The sequence below is a fragment of the Hippoglossus stenolepis genome, chromosome 18 (genome assembly GCF_022539355.2).
Source record: "Hippoglossus stenolepis isolate QCI-W04-F060 chromosome 18, HSTE1.2, whole genome shotgun sequence".
In the NCBI taxonomy this organism is placed as follows: domain Eukaryota; kingdom Metazoa; phylum Chordata; class Actinopteri; order Pleuronectiformes; family Pleuronectidae; genus Hippoglossus; species Hippoglossus stenolepis.
In genome coordinates, this window is record NC_061500.1 from 19529873 (window position 1) to 19545874 (window position 16002).

General features: G+C 40.7%; 1 protein-coding gene across 1 annotated transcript; it reads left to right on the forward strand.

The window, feature by feature from the left end:
* Positions 1-30: 30 nt before the first annotated feature.
* On the forward strand, positions 31-15575 carry sept5b (septin 5b). Its single transcript, XM_035185228.2, has 12 exons — positions 31-306; positions 477-487; positions 3764-3854; positions 5139-5225; positions 5354-5477; positions 9244-9378; positions 9470-9587; positions 10620-10721; positions 11025-11121; positions 11241-11376; positions 13369-13471; positions 13678-15575. The coding sequence occupies exons 1-12, from the start codon at positions 264-266 to the stop codon at positions 13738-13740; spliced, it is 1110 nt and encodes a 369-aa protein (XP_035041119.1). The 5' UTR covers positions 31-263; the 3' UTR covers positions 13741-15575.
* Positions 15576-16002: the final 427 nt, after the last annotated feature.

Genomic DNA, 16002 nt, shown 5'->3' on the forward strand with positions numbered 1-16002 from the left:
TGGAGATGCATGTGAACTGCAACCACTTTGTATGCGCACGACCAGTAGACCGGTGAACGCGCACGACAACACACAGTGTAAAATGATGGATGCGGGGATTTTTGTGTGCGTGTGATATAGATGAACTCCTGCAGGTCTAATTGCTGCTGTTGGACGCACATCTTGCTGCTGCAGTGGTGAGACCCAGTGCAGACGTCATTAAAGGGACCAGACCACAGCCGCCCCTCATCATCCAGACTCATCCTCCACCGAGCGTGTCCAACATGACGGCCAACAGCCGCTCCAGGAGCCGTGCGCCCCGGTCAGGTGAGCACCTGCAGGTCACCACTCACCTCCAGCCATTCACATTCACCAAGCATCGATCGGTGAGTGTCCAGAAACCCACCCTGTGCTTTTATTCCCTCCGGACATTCTCCTGCATGTGGCTGGCACCTGCTGCCCAAACGCACCGACGTCTCCCTGGAATCTGTCCTCAGATGATGGAGAGGTAAGAGAAAACACAGGGGACGAAGGTGTGTGGGCGTGTGTGACACAGTGTGTGTGTGTGTGTGTGTGTGTCTACTGTTGTGAGAACATATTGTCTGGTCCTCAAACCCGCAAATGAATGTTTCAGGCTGAACACTTGGTTTTACGATAGGGTTACAGTTAGCTTTCCGTCACGGTAAGGTTTGGGTCTAGGTATTTAGTTGTGATGGTTGAGGTTAGAGTAAGGGGCCAGCAGGGAATGCATTGTGTCAATGAGGGTCCTCAGAACTATAGAAAGACTAACGTGTGTGTAAGTGTGAGTGTGTGTTCCACATATTGCTCACGATGTGGGGACCTACATCTGTTTGCACGGTCACATTATAGGGAATTGTCTTCCTTATGGGGACAAAAATAAAGTCCCCATAATATAGATTATTCAATTTTAAGATGGAGACTTAAGGTTGGGTTAAGGTTTAGGTTTAGGTTTAGGTTTAGGTTTAGGTTAAGGTTAAGGTTAAGGTTAGGGTATAAGGTTAGGCAAGTAGTAACAATCAAGGAGTAGTGTAAGTCAATGTAATGTCCTCTGAAGTCATGGAGACACACTGTGTGTACACTGTGTGTGTTTATTTTGTGTCTTAGCTTTGTCGCACTTTGTGAACTAACCAGAATGTTGCCTTGCCACGCCACATGATGTAGTACTGTACAATGTCACTATTTCAGTTTTCATGGACCAAATCAGAAGTTGTTCATATCTTGTCCCCATGCTCACTTACCCACGTCCATTTCCATCATTGCACAACATCTGTCCAACATCTGTAAACATGAATCTGCAGCTGATGATGAGCAGGACAGTCATGTAGTCTGTTAATCAATGAATCCTCTCAGTCACCTTTAAGCAATAATAAAAGCCAGAATTCTGTGATTACAGCTTCTCAAATATGAAGATATACTTTTATTCATCCTGTGTAAGGTGGTTAGACATGCAACTATCTAAATTCATTATCACTACAAATCAATTGATTGTTTAGGTGATTAAATGTCAGAAACATTTTTTTCATCCGACTAACTAAAAAGAAGCAGTAGGAAATACTCACATTTGAGAAGCTGGGAATCAAACCAATAAAGACACTTTTCTCTGACAGTTTAAAGACAGACTATTAATCTATAGATTCTGTTTAATAACATCTTAAATAAAGTTGAATGCAGGACATTCATTTCACCATCCACTAATTCAACCATTCTCTGATATGATACAGACTGAATGCTTAATTTTAATCATTACTTTGTGTTGTATGTTATAAACTCCAAAATAACATGTTCAGACATTATTTTGTCCAACTAACAGCAGAACATGTAAAAAACAACCTTCAGTTTAAAGTTAGATACAGCAAATCCCCACATGGAAGAAGCTTTGCATCAAGAAATCCACTCAGCTTTAAAATATATCATGTGAGACAGCATGGAATACAATGATTTATTCCAGTTTTAAAGCTACTTAATATCAGAAAACAAGCTGTATGTTGACATGTGTATCAGACTTCAGGGGGTCATATGATCTCCTAAAGTATCAAACATCTCCTTCCTTACAAGCTCCAGTGTGAACATCCTTATTTTCAGATTTGCTGCATAGCTCCCCAAATCCCTGGAGCAGTTTCCTCTCATGATTCTTTTTTACCATTGTCCTGCTTCACAGTTCAGTGTTTTCATGTCGTCTTGGACGGCAGCTCTGAGTCTGAGTCAGAGCAGCGTGGTGTTATCCAGCAGTCTGGATGTGTGTATTTCTGTGAAATGTGTGTAGGTGTGAAACGCATCCACAGACAAAATGTCAATATGGAAGCGTTACTGACACCAAAGAGACAGAAACACACAGAGAACATCCCTCCCCCCTCTCGGACACACACCTCCATATACACAGCTCCTCACACGCTCCCTGACAAGTCAAGCTAATGCTCTCTACATTAGATTTGGCATTAAAGCTGGTTGCATCCTCAAGTAGAGAAATCTAGTGCATGATGGGGGAGCTGCACTTCTCTCTGACCAGTCTGCTTCGGCCACATCACACACCATCTGCCTCCTTCAGAGCTGTTTGTTCCTGTTCCAGTCGTTCTCTCAGCGTTTCTACAGCAGTCATCAAATTCAAATCATGACTTTTTGATATCATATAAAGTACATTATTTAACTTCAACTGTTTGTATTTGTCAGTATTTAACATGATCTGGACCTACTGTATGTATGGCTCACTGAACAGGCCTGCAGGGCACAGGCCCGAGGGGAGAAGGGGGGGCCCTGGTCCAGAGCCTCAAAGGGACTGTTGGTCTTTCTTGTTTGAAAATGACAGAGCTGAGGTAAAGGACTACAAAGAGATGCAATTATCACAAGACGTTTTCAGACATGAATGCTCAGATGCGTTCCCAACGAGGTGAGGGGTGGCCCAGCTGTCAGAGGCAGGACGTGACATATTCATTCCTATGCAGAGATGATGGCACCGCTTTTTCATCCTGAGATATTTGTTTTCTTTATATTTGTGTGTGTTAGAAACATTGTCTTTTACCCCCCACTCGATCTCCCGCTGTGTCCTCAGACGTTCTGTGGAGTTTTCATTTGTGGGCCAGCCGGGGGAAAGCCCGCAGAAACTCGGGAGGCTCTCACTCGGACATTTGCATTCACACATACATACATGCCCAATGGCCCGAGGGATCTCCACAGTTCAGTGCATGTCTGAAAGATGCTAAAGGGACAAGTCAACTCACAAAATCACCAGAGATTTAAAGGACCACAAAATGCTCTCACAAAGAAAAACTAAATAATAATGAGAGACACAAAACCAGAGACACAAAACCTTTTCAACTAGAAGGTCACTCAGTAGTTTGCACCTCTGCAAAGGCCCAACAGTCTTAAATTCAAACCGACTTTCAAGACCTGCACATACCCTGTTTAACCTTTTTCTTCCTCCTCTCTCTAAGTATTCGGATTCACATATACTGTATGTCTCTGCTGTGTTGTTCACCACCCCCCTCCTCTAGTGCCAGTGGCTGCCTGCCTCTCTACATTATGAATACTTGGTGTACCCCAGGGCATGCTCCCAGTCGCTCCACCACACTCTCTTTGCCACTTCAATAAAACATGAAGAGAATCATGGGAATGTCCTACTAACACAGCTGCTGTACCACAAAGGAGTAGATGTGACCCAGCAGCCTGTGTGTCAGCCATCATGATCGGTATACATTTACTTACTGCTGCTGAGCCAGAGTCACTGCCGCTGATTTAACACTGCACTTCTGTCTCCATGTAACTCTAGGAAAAGGACTATGTTGGTTTTGCGACGCTGCCCAACCAGGTGCACAGGAAGTCTGTGAAAAAAGGATTTGACTTCACCCTCATGGTGGCAGGTGAGAAGTGATGTCACACCATTTATTTGTTGTATCTGACTGTGTACATGCCCTGGAGTGCATAAGGAAAGACAAATCACATTTATTTGCACATTTATGTGCACAGCACCGTCATTTTAAAATACTTTATATATAGGCTTTATATAAGCCGTTGTTAGACATCAACTCTCACATACAGCTCCTGGATAATGTCCGGACATTCTCCAGAGTTCATTGCATGTCTGAAAGCAGTTTCAGATGAGATATATACATATACAATATAACTGCATGATTGGGCCCAGTGATAGAAGAAGTCATTACCTGTGTCCAGTAGGTGAAGCTATCATGACTGAATATTGCCATGGAGATGTCTTCAGGCAAAATACAACAACTTTTTAGTTCAAGGTAAAGACATGAAAACTCCAGGACGTGCCACAGACATACCCTTACACAACACAAGTTTAATAGCTTTGAATTTTTGAAGGTTTCTAAATTGTAGACATAAATTTTGGAGCGGCTGTGGCTGAGGGGTAGAGCGGTCGTCCTCCAACCTGAAGGTCGGCAGTTCCATCCCCAGTCTTCCCCATCTGCATGCCGAAGTATCCTTGGGCAAGATGCTGAACCCTGAATTGCTCCTCATAGAACAACAAAGTGCTGCTAATAGATGCACTGTATGGCTGTGTGTGTGATTGGGTGAATGTAAAACTGTACTGTAAAGAGCTTTGAGTGGTCATCAAAACTAGGAAAGTGCTATATCTATATAAATACAAAACCATTTACCATTCACAGGTCTGATGATTGGAGCCCCCAGATTCCTGTATTGAGGCAAAAAAAAGTTGCTGTCACACACAGAATTCCCATTCCGCTTATCTCTTTGACCTTGTAACTGTTTGTATTTGTTTGATCATGCATTTAAACAGTTTATTCACCTTTATCCATTAATCCATACATATTGCTATCTCTTAGCTGCTAACTTTCTCATCTGTATATTCAGTACTTTTATACAATTATGATTAACTGGTTAACTTAAGTTTGCACCTATTGCAGGGAGGTTAAATTGACTTACTCAACATACGCATCAGATTTGGCTGTTTCATTTCCTCCTTAAATATGTACTTATATATATTGTGTCAATCAAACTCATAACTTTGTTTATTGTGTGTTTTGTCTCTGTTTTTGCAAGTGTATGTAGTGCAGTACAAGTAAAACAAAACAGCATCAAATGAAAATTAACAAGTAAAGTAGAATTCCCATAAAACTGTTCTTAAGTACGGTACTTCACCTCTGTGTGTATGTGTATTACAGGGGAGTCTGGTCTGGGTAAATCCACCCTGGTGAACAGCTTGTTCCTCACTGATCTGCATAAAGACAGAAAACTACTCAATGCTGAGGGTGAGTCACCGTCCAATCAGATGTCCCCATATCTAGATTTTTGTTTTTGTCTCCAGCCCAGATAAGACTGAAGAGACCTGTGCAGGAGATGGACTTTGTTGAATGTCTCCGTGTGTTTGATGTTTCAGAGCGCATCAGTCAGACGGTTGAGATCACGAAGCACACAGTGGACATCGAAGAGAAGGGGGTGAAGTTGAAACTAACTATTGTGGACACCCCGGGTTTTGGGGACGCTGTCAACAACACAGAGTGGTAGGTGTTTACTGTGTATCCCAAGATCTGGTCAATTAAAGTGGCATTCTGAGATTGTATGATAAATAATACTGTTAGCTTTCTCTGGCTTTAAAGGGGACATAGCATGCCCATTTTACCACAAGTTGATATGGTTCCTTGGGGTCTTAATGAAATGTCTGTAACATACTTTGGTCAAAATACCACAAGGATCATTTAAAACAGCACCCTTTTTACCCTGTATAAAACAGCCCTCCACAGAGTGACCTGTTTTGAGTGCCTGTTCCTTTAAATCTAATGAGCTAGCTCTCCCTCCTCTCTCCCATGATTTTAAACTATCGTTTAAAATCATGTCTCTCACAGGAAGTCTCCCTACATGGCCAAGGCCATGTAGGGAGACTTCCAGTGCCTTGTTACGACACAAAACCCAGGAAGCTCAATCGAGTCGCTCAAGCATGACGTTTCTGACTTAGAGGAACTATAACAAAATGCGCAAGTGTTTTTTTCCCAGAGTTTTTGGGTTGGTAGACATGCCAGATACCCACATTAACCTGTAGAAGCACTAACAAAGTGGAATTTGCATGCTATGTCCCCTTTAAGTTAAAGGTTCAGTGTGTAGAATTTAGTGACATCTAGTGGTGAAGCTGCATGTTGCAGCTGAATCCCCCTCACCCCACCCTCCCCTTCCAAACATGAACGAGAACCTGTGGTAACCTTCAGTTGTTATAAAAACTCATAAGAGGAGGATAAGGTATTTCAATATAAAGGCCCCATTCTAGGGAAAACAACAACTCATACAATTTAGGTGAAACACACTAGTGAAAACATCACTAGGATTATTTTCTATTCAATTTCTGCCAATAGATCCCTTTCACCTAAATCTTACATACTGGACCTTTGATTGAACTTGTTCCCCTACACATCAATGATGTGACCCTGCCTTTTCAGCTCTGTGTTGTCACCATAGTAAAGATGGATGCATCCCCTCTTCCTGGCACTATCCAGAAATCATGCCAAAATGTCCCAGATATGAACGCTGCCATGTTGCACCGTTGAAGGCATTTGGAGCAAGAGTCTGTGCCGTAGGGATCATGGAGATGGAGCCATCGTGATGTTTTTCATCCTCTTTTATAACATCAAAACCAAACCTAGTGGAAAAATTACAACTTAGACAAAATGTGTCTGATAAGAACGATGATGACAGAAACTATCTCTGACAAAAAAATATGTAACGCGTATTTGCCTTATTAGCTGCCCCATGTCCAGCCCACTAACATGAAGGATGCTGGATTCATGACCTATATTGCAGCCAGGCACCAGGGAGCGATGGCGTCTTCACTTGTTGGGGAGCAGTCATATATAGTCTGTCGTAGTGAAAGCTGTGAGCCATCTGGCAATGGTCGGTAAACTGCAGAACTGGATCCTCTGTTTGTCCAGTCAAGCAGCAAATAGACCTGAAGTGGCACAGCATGAGTGGAGTGAGATATGGGTGGAAGGAGGACAGTAAAGGGAACAGGAAATAAGAGGAGAAGAAGTGTGAAAGGGGGACTGAAAGGAGCGAGGGAAAGGAGAATGGCAAAGGGGGAGAAAGGACAATAGAAAAGGTGGGAGAAGGAGGGATGAAAGAGGACAGGAAGAGGGCAGACTAACGTTTTCAAGACAGAGCAGAAAAGGAAAGTGAAGAAGAAATGGTTTGATTTGAGGTTTTAAATATTTGGATTTCCAGACAAGCACTTAAAAGTTCAATCACAGACCTGGGAACTGCAGCATGAGACACTGAAAAAAGGAGAGCTGGATGAGTGAAGAGGATGGAGACTGAAGTGATGGAGCGAGGAAAGCAAAATGAAGATCGGTATGGGAGAGAGGGATTAAAGGAAAGGAAGGATGGCACAGAGAAAGAGGGAAGAAGGGAGAGTAGAGAAAGTGGTTGGCGTATGAAAGTGAAGGAAGAGACAGAAGAACGGACGTATGTTTAAAAATACACGTTACCTGTACTGTTGTTAAGATGCACAAAGGAGAGACTCCACTGTCTTTGATACTAAACTGATACATCTTTGAGCTTTAACTGTCTTAAATCAAACAAACAGGAGGTATTTCTTACAACTTGGTTTAATAGTCAAAATGGAGTCAATTAAAATATGATATAAATGTCAGTTACTTAAAGTTTTAGGCCTGGTTTTCTCTCATTCTTTAACCGGTGTGACCATAAATTTCATTCTGAATGCGGTGAAACACTCATTTAAAGTATTTTATTTGGTGAACACTGCAGAAGCCCTAAGCAGAGCGCACGTATGATCATGGTCAGTTTAACTGTGCATATCCTCTGGTTAACCATGGTAACATATATGTGTGAAGATTTTTCTTGGTGCATTAGAAAGTCAAATGGAACTTCAAAGTTTTTTCGGTTTATGTTACTGTTAGAAAGTTTTTTGCCATCTGCCCATTTTTTGTCCTGCAGGGCCTTCAATTGGAGGTCTCCTTTTTGTTCTGTTTCTGTTTTGTTGTTTTCACACACCAGATTTCTTTTACACAGCAAATTCAATAAGGTGTTGCATGACTGAACTGTGGGGATTTGATGTCCCCATGTCCCCTGGAGACTTTCATTTTAATTGCATATGAGCCTGTGCACGGCCGACCAGCGTTTCCTGTGAGAACTCTGCAGTTTCACCACAACCAGCCAGAAAAGCTCTCTTCTTAAAGCTGTTATTTTTTATCATGAGGGATTGTGCGTTTTTTGTTCCGTCCGCCATGTTCGCTCCATTTGTTTTTCCACAGCTACACTATTGATTTGATTTGATTAAGACGTTGATTATATTTCACGGCCTCACTGCCCTGTTGTATTGATCTGCTGTTGCTTCTGTTTAATGTCCACACACCAGCGACAGGCGTCACTGGAAGCTTTATGTTTACAGGTTGGCCGTCCATCTCTCTCCTTCCTGTGAACGCCTTGAAGGAATGTCTTTAAACTTGGCTCAAATGTTCACTTAGATGAAAAGATGAACTGATTTTATTTTCATTGTCAAAGGCCACTGTTACCTCATGAAATGGTTTTTTTGCCAGGACTCAAGAATCAACACATTACTTTGTCTAAGAGGATAAAATAATGAATTGATGACATTTTATATTGAAAGGGTCAAAGGTCAACTTTACGGTGCCATCATAATGTTCTGTAAAAACACTTCTGGACATAATTCAACATTATAATTTAGGAACAAAATGTGAGATTCAGTAGGATATTACTATTCGGACACACACTCTACAACTGTAAGGTTACAATTCTAGTTTCTACTGTTTGTGAATCTGCTTTCATGTAGAATTTCACATTAACTGAGGTGAGGATGTATCCTCATATTTTGGAAGTAGGCCTTTATTAAGGTGTAAAAAGTAATCTCATCGGAAAACATACTGGTACTTTTCAGTCTGTATAAGTTTGGGGTTCTTTAGCTGGTTGTGCTTATGTGTGGTCAAAAGCATTGGGGACTTGCATTTGCTGGTGCTATTATTTTACTCTGCATTTTATTTCATAAACCTGTTCTGTGAAGTGGCTATTCACTGACATCATCAGATAAATGTATTGGAGTAAAAAGTTTCTAGTTTTTAAATGTTTCCTTATTAATACATCAAGCATAAAATGAAAATACTTCAGAAAACTACAAGCAGCTCAGATCTGTGCTGCAGTACTTGAATAGACCTACTGTCCTTCACTGTGTTGATCGATCTTTGTCTAAACTATTACTTAAAAAGTTTGTTGAGTTTACATAAAAAGCCACATGTTTGTGTTTGGTAGCTGGAGGCCTGTCACGGACTACATCAATCTGCAGTTTGAACAGTACTTCAGGGATGAGAGCGGACTCAACAGGAAAAACATCCAGGACAACAGGGTGCACTGCTGCCTGTATTTCATTCCACCGTTCGGACACGGGTAATATACACACTGGCATGTGTACTCACTGTATCTATTGTATGTCCATGCATGCCTTAAAATACTCAGTAAAGATCATGTCCTCCTGCAGGCTTCGTCCAGTTGATGTGGAGTTCATGAAGGCCCTGCAGGACAAGGTTAATGTTGTTCCTCTCATCGCTAAGGCAGACTGTCTCACTCCCAGTGAGATAAAGAAACTCAAAGAGCAGGTCAGACCGCACATGATTCATAACTCCCTCCATCATCCCATCCTTTTCTGTTTTGTACAAATTAAACAATACAAATTGATTCATTTCAGGGGTGTATTTTTGAATTAGCTGCCATTACAGCCTCCTAACCCCAGCTCTGTATTTAACTCACGCACATGAGTTTGATTTCTATCATCTCATCTAATTCTCGTGAAAAATGTACCATTTATCAACATATTGACATTTAACTCGGGGGAGAAATTTTAATTAAAACAATAAATCGTCATCAGCATAAAGAAATTCTGCACAAACAACTTTAATTGTCTCTCAGTGGTAGAGAGGGTCAAACTGGTGGTTACATATTGGTACTAGAATGGCGCCCTAAGAGTGCATAACTGTGCCAAAGCTAATGCACTGAGAAAAAGGGGAAACAAAATTCCTGCATCAGTTATTTGGATCGTGACCAAAATTAAACGGGTTCTTTCTAGACCCATACAACGTCCTTCCACCAAGTTTCTTGATAATCCATCCAGTGGTTTTTGTGTAATCCTGACAAGACAAACAAAACACAACCTCCTTGTTGGAGGTAACGACTATATTGCTTGATGAATAACAGTTTATCTACTAGTACCTCTGCACTGTGGAGACACAACTTGCTCATTAGTTAGCAATAAAGATATTAACAGGCACTCCCTCCTCTAATGCTAAGGTAGACTCATTGTTTACCTGGGCTAGCTCTATATCAAAATTACATATTTATACATGTTTCCCTTTCATGGACTTAACATGGCTTTGACATAATTCACAACTCTGCCTTGTTTAGGATGTGCAAATAAACAAATATGCAAATTGGAAACTAGATGGGAGAACCATTTTCAGCTTGTTTTAGTGGTGAAAGATTTTATCTGGCGCTTTAAAGCTTTTATATAGGGCAGCCACAAACTAGCACTCAGTGAGAGGATGTGTGCGCGTGTGTGTGTGTGTGTGTGTGTGTGTGTGTGTGTGTGTTCCTATTGTCCAACATATCTTTGATGTGTGTGTGCTTCGTCCTAGTTGAGAGAGGAGATAGGTAAGTATGGGATAAAGATCTACCAGTTCCCTGACTGCGACTCTGATGAAGATGAGGGGTTCAAGCAGCAAGATAAAGAGCTGAAGGTGAGTCAAAAACATGTTTCTCATCTGCAGCACAACATTTAAGCAGGCAATGTTATGCTTTTCTCCTCCACTACCATATCTGGCAGCTCTGGTTATTAGTGTGAGATGCCTGTTCAGGATACTAAAAGACAATACCCAGAATAGCAATATCCATTTCTGCTTCCTTCTCCTTTCTAAGATTTTATTTAGTGCTAGAATTGAACTATTTCAATCTTAATGCTGGGTAAACTTATTGAACTTTGGTAGTTTACTTTGAGTGAAGTCTCCAGTAACATGTCTCCATGTGGTGTGTTTGTGGTGCAGGAGAGCACTCCGTTTGCAGTGATCGGCAGCAACACTGTGGTAGAAGCCCGAGGTCAGAGGGTGAGAGGGAGGCTCTACCCCTGGGGCATCGTGGAGGGTAAGAATCTCTCAACTGGACTTTAGTGTCCGTCTTCCCCAGCCCTCTGCACAAGGCCTGAGGTCTCAGTTACCATGACAACATTGGTTTGCATTAAGTCAATCTTTTCCTGTGTGCAGTGGAGAACCCGTCCCACTGCGACTTTGTGAAGCTCAGGACCATGCTGATCAGAACCCACATGCACGACCTGAAGGACATCACCAATGACTGCCACTACGAAAACTACAGAGCTCAGTGCATCCAGACCATGACCAGGTGTGTTTACACACTGACTGATGTTTGTCTAAAAAGCCCTTTACTTTGCTTTAGTGGCCTTTTTTCCTTTTCATTTCCTTTTCATGCTTATGTTCATTTTTGCAGGGACAGTGCACCATTCAAAATAATTAGCTGGTAGACAAAATAAAACACTGAGCATTACACAATACACAAATGAGCACAATTCATAGAAGCACATCAGTATGGGATAGATAAACTCCACATAAGAAATATAATACAATCATTGGTTATTTCTGTAGACTTTAGCCAAAGCTTGAGGCTGGTGTGGAATTCCCCTTACCCATGAAACCAGGAAAGCAGATTGAACCCACTCTCATCCTTCTTGGATCTGTTTGAATGTCCTCCACCTCTGATATCATGGCAGTTCCTTCCTGACTGCTAATACATGAAATATGGCTTTTTTTGGGAACTTTTGTTTGCAGCTAAATTTGGCCGAATTGGGATTCGAACCAGGAACCTTTCTTGCTGTGAGGTGACAGTGCCCCTGTGAAATAATATAACAAATAAATTTACTCACTTTTTTTTGTGGTGTGATAAACTGCACCACAAAACGGCTCTGAGTATAAATAAAATTACCAGTTTAAGTTAAACTCCTCCAAATAATTAAATACTTACAAATTTCAGAATAATTGGATCAAAATTCTGTTGAAGCAGCACAGATCTTTTTTGTCTCTTGGTATCTGATTGGTTAGCAGACAGCATGTCAGGCAGCATAGTGAAAGTACCTGTGTGTGAGGATGATGGGTCTGTAGTGGCATTCAAAATTAAACTTAAAAGAATAGTTCACCCAAAAATGAAAATGCACTCATTATCTACTCACCACTATGCCGATGGAGGGGAGGGTGAAGTGTTTGAGTCCACAAAACACTGCTGGAGTTTCAGGGGTTAACAGTGTACTAGCCAAATCCAATACAATTAAAGATATTAGGGGCTTATCTTCAGACGCTGATGAGAATAATGCTAACTAGTTTAATACTAGCCTACAGTTCCTGTACCTGAATGTGAAAGATGATGTTTTGAACACTGTTGTGTCACCACTTTTCACAATTTGTCATGTTAAAGGTTTATCACTATAGTGGGCTCCATCATTAGAGTTGTGGAACCCAGCAACTATTGTCCAGAAGTGGGTGATGGGTCGAAGGATGAAAGAAGAGGGAAGAGAGAGAGACAGGAAAGACAGGAGGAGTCCTAATTGGAACAACAAATTAATAAGACAACTGGAATAGCACTCAGTTGAGCGCTTACCCTCTCCAAGGCCCAACTGTGCCCTTAAATCCACATCAAGTCAAGTTAGATTTCACACACTTGTAGATATCCGTCCTCTAAGTTTGCCTGACTTTTTACATCAAGATCTCTCCAATATTTCTTGAGAAATTCACAAAAAGTAACAGAAAAAGCCCTATCTTGCAATGTTAAAGGAATCCGCTCCATTCAAGTTATTCAAGACAGCAATGAAAACATAACCTCCTTGGTAAAGGCAACAAAAATAACCTGGTCTTATTTGGAAGCTAATGACAAATGAAATGACAGTATAGCTAATATGTGTACCTTTAATACTTTGACAGTAATATGTAAGCAAGCGCTCCCCCCTCCTTTCAATTTCAATCCAAACTATTAACAAGTTGTCATTTGTTTCTGTCCAATGTTTGTATACATCCATGTCATCTGTTTGCTCTTTCTGTATCTGTTGTAGAGCCATCTGGTGGCCATACTTATTTGTTAGTGGGTTTATTTACTTTCTGCGCAGGTGTTTTGCCTCTGTGAAGGTGGAAACAGGAAGAAGACTGGTTTCTACTACAAATGTTTTTTTTTTACATGTATGGTCTGATTTTAAGAATTTCACTATGAAATAGCCCCCAGAGCAAAGTCTTTTTTCACTGCTATTTGAGCACTCCAGACTCTGACCACTCACAGTTTCATGAGCCAGTGTTGTGCTGCTGCCATGCCTCATGTTGATCTGTCGTGTTACAGTAAGATGAATGCAGACAAGCGGGTGGAGAGCCCCATCCCAATCCTGTCGCTGCCCACTCCAGATGTGGAGACTGAGAAAATCATCAAAATGAAAGATGAAGAAGTGAGTGGAAAAATAATCCTGTATGACGCCTTTTTAAACCTCAGACAATGGATAATACATGGCAACAGGTATTACATAACCAAGATGCTGATGTGAATTGATGACCCATGTGTGTTATTATGTAAGCTGTCTCTCACCCACTGCTTCTCCCTTGTCCCTTGTCCCTTGTCCCTTGTCCCTTGTCACCATGTCATTGGCCTCTGCAGCTGAAGAGGATGCAGCAGATGCTCCAGAAGATGCAGCAGCAGATGCATGAGCAGGACCTGTGACCTCTGACCTTTTATTTAGGAGACAAACCAAGAGGGTCAAACACAGCAATGATTGATACTTTCCCTAATGCCATCTCTTCAGAGGACGAAATTAAGAAATGTTTCGTTCAATATTTTACCTGATATTCAAAGCACTGGTCACAAAGAAACTGTAGAGGAATGACAGCATGCTGGCAGATGTATTTTAATTTAATTAAAATGTTTTGGCATGATAGAACCTTACAGAAAATAGTTTATTATTTATTGCAGTCTTTAGCCAAGTGAGTTAAGTTAAGCAATAGAGTTGATTTTACTTTGTTACCTTTAGATCACAGTAGATTCCCAAGTACTTGAAATACTTAATGAGATGAATGCAGCACACCCCCAATGCTGATCCTCCAAATACTGTTTAAAATCTTTAACCATGAATCTGACCAAACCAAATTGTATTGCAATGTACAATCAGAACTGTAATCATCAAAGATGCAAAGCTAATGTAAAATCAATCCCACATGCAAAGTACTAATTCAATTTTGAGAGCACTTTTGTTGAGTCTGGCTGCATGATATACAGAATTACATCATCAACATTATCATTAATTCTCCATCTGCCATAGCGGTTACAGATATTATCACATGTATTTCAATCATAGACTGTATGTAGAGAGAGACGTCTCCACTTCCTCTCACTATCCAGAAACGAGGTGAACCTATCTTGGATACTGCTGCCATGTTTTGCGCATTTGAGCCAGAGTCTGTAAAGTAGTGATCGTGGGATGAAGCCCTGGTAGCGAGGAACCACCGATTCGCTGACTTCACCGATGTGTGGGTCTCAGCTGTCAACCATGACGTTTCACCCGCTTTTATAGCATCAAATAACTAACTGCATCAAATAACTACACTCCAGCACATTCCTCTGGCAAGGCCCAACAATCCCAATCAAGCTGCACCAAATTTTCACACACTAGATGACGAAAATGTTGAAAAAAAAACCTACCTCCCTACCTATGGATCCTTGCCTGACCCATACAACATCCTTCCACCAAGTTTAGTGTTCAGTCGTTTTTGTTTAATCTTTCTTACAAACAAACAATATAACATACAAACAAACATACAGGGGTGAAAACACAACCTCCCGGGCGGAGATAATTAAAACCAAACTTACCGCAAATACATAAATACAACACCTAAATAAGAATTGCCTAAAATGACATAAACCATCTTTGTGAAAAATGTATCTGATGTGTACTTTGTCCTTGTCCGATCCACTAACATGGATGAGACAGGATTTATCACCTATACTGCAGTACGCCACCAGGTGGTGATCGAGACTTTGGCTTCACATTTAGGGAGTTGTCATGTCGTCTGTCTTCATATATATATATATATATATATATATTCCTGGTGCAGATACGTATGCAGTAGATGTAAATTAAAAACATTAAAGGAAATTTGATTGACTTTATGTTGATAGTAATAATAACTTTTGTTTATATAGCACTTTTCAAAGTAAAACAGGGTAAGTGAGGGTTAAATAATATAACACTTGATTTTATATGCTATTGAGTAAATGTGTGGATTGACTTAACTGATGATTGATGATTCTGTGTTGTTTAATATTTTTCAAAAACCAAACTGTCCTAAATTTATGTATTTGTACTAATTTTTTTAACTGCATTTTAAGACAGTTTTAATTAGAAGGACTTGAGGGTTGTCTCAAAGCCACTGCAGTTAAATGAAAGACAGCTTAATCAGCAACATAACCTCCTTCATGTTTATAGTTTATAATCACCTTTGTGTTAAGAAATGCGTAATGTTGAATTAATTCTGTTAATAAACTAAAAGCTGCATTGAAAATTGATTTCGTCTCAATTATTTATTTGGGGTTTTGGGGGCAAATCGTGTAAAGCACCAAGCCTACAGCCATGCTAGTAGCTCTGTGAGACTGTAACCAAGTAAAGTCTTAAAGCTAAATGCTGAAGTCAACATGCTAACTTGCTCGACACCAATGGCAATACTAACATCCAGATGCCTGTTTAAAGCTGCGTGTGTGCACAATGTTGGCAGGATGGGAAGAACAACACCAACATGGTTAGCAATAATGCTAATCTTGTAGTCATACCAGATAAACAGCTACATTTTTACTAGTCATTTTACTAGTCATCAAAGGTTTACCAGTCAACTTAAACCCCATCTGGTCGCTAGTAAGCTGTATTCCTATAGGTCAAAATGTTGTTTATTGTTGAATACTGTACACACACGTATTTTACTGTACACATCTTGT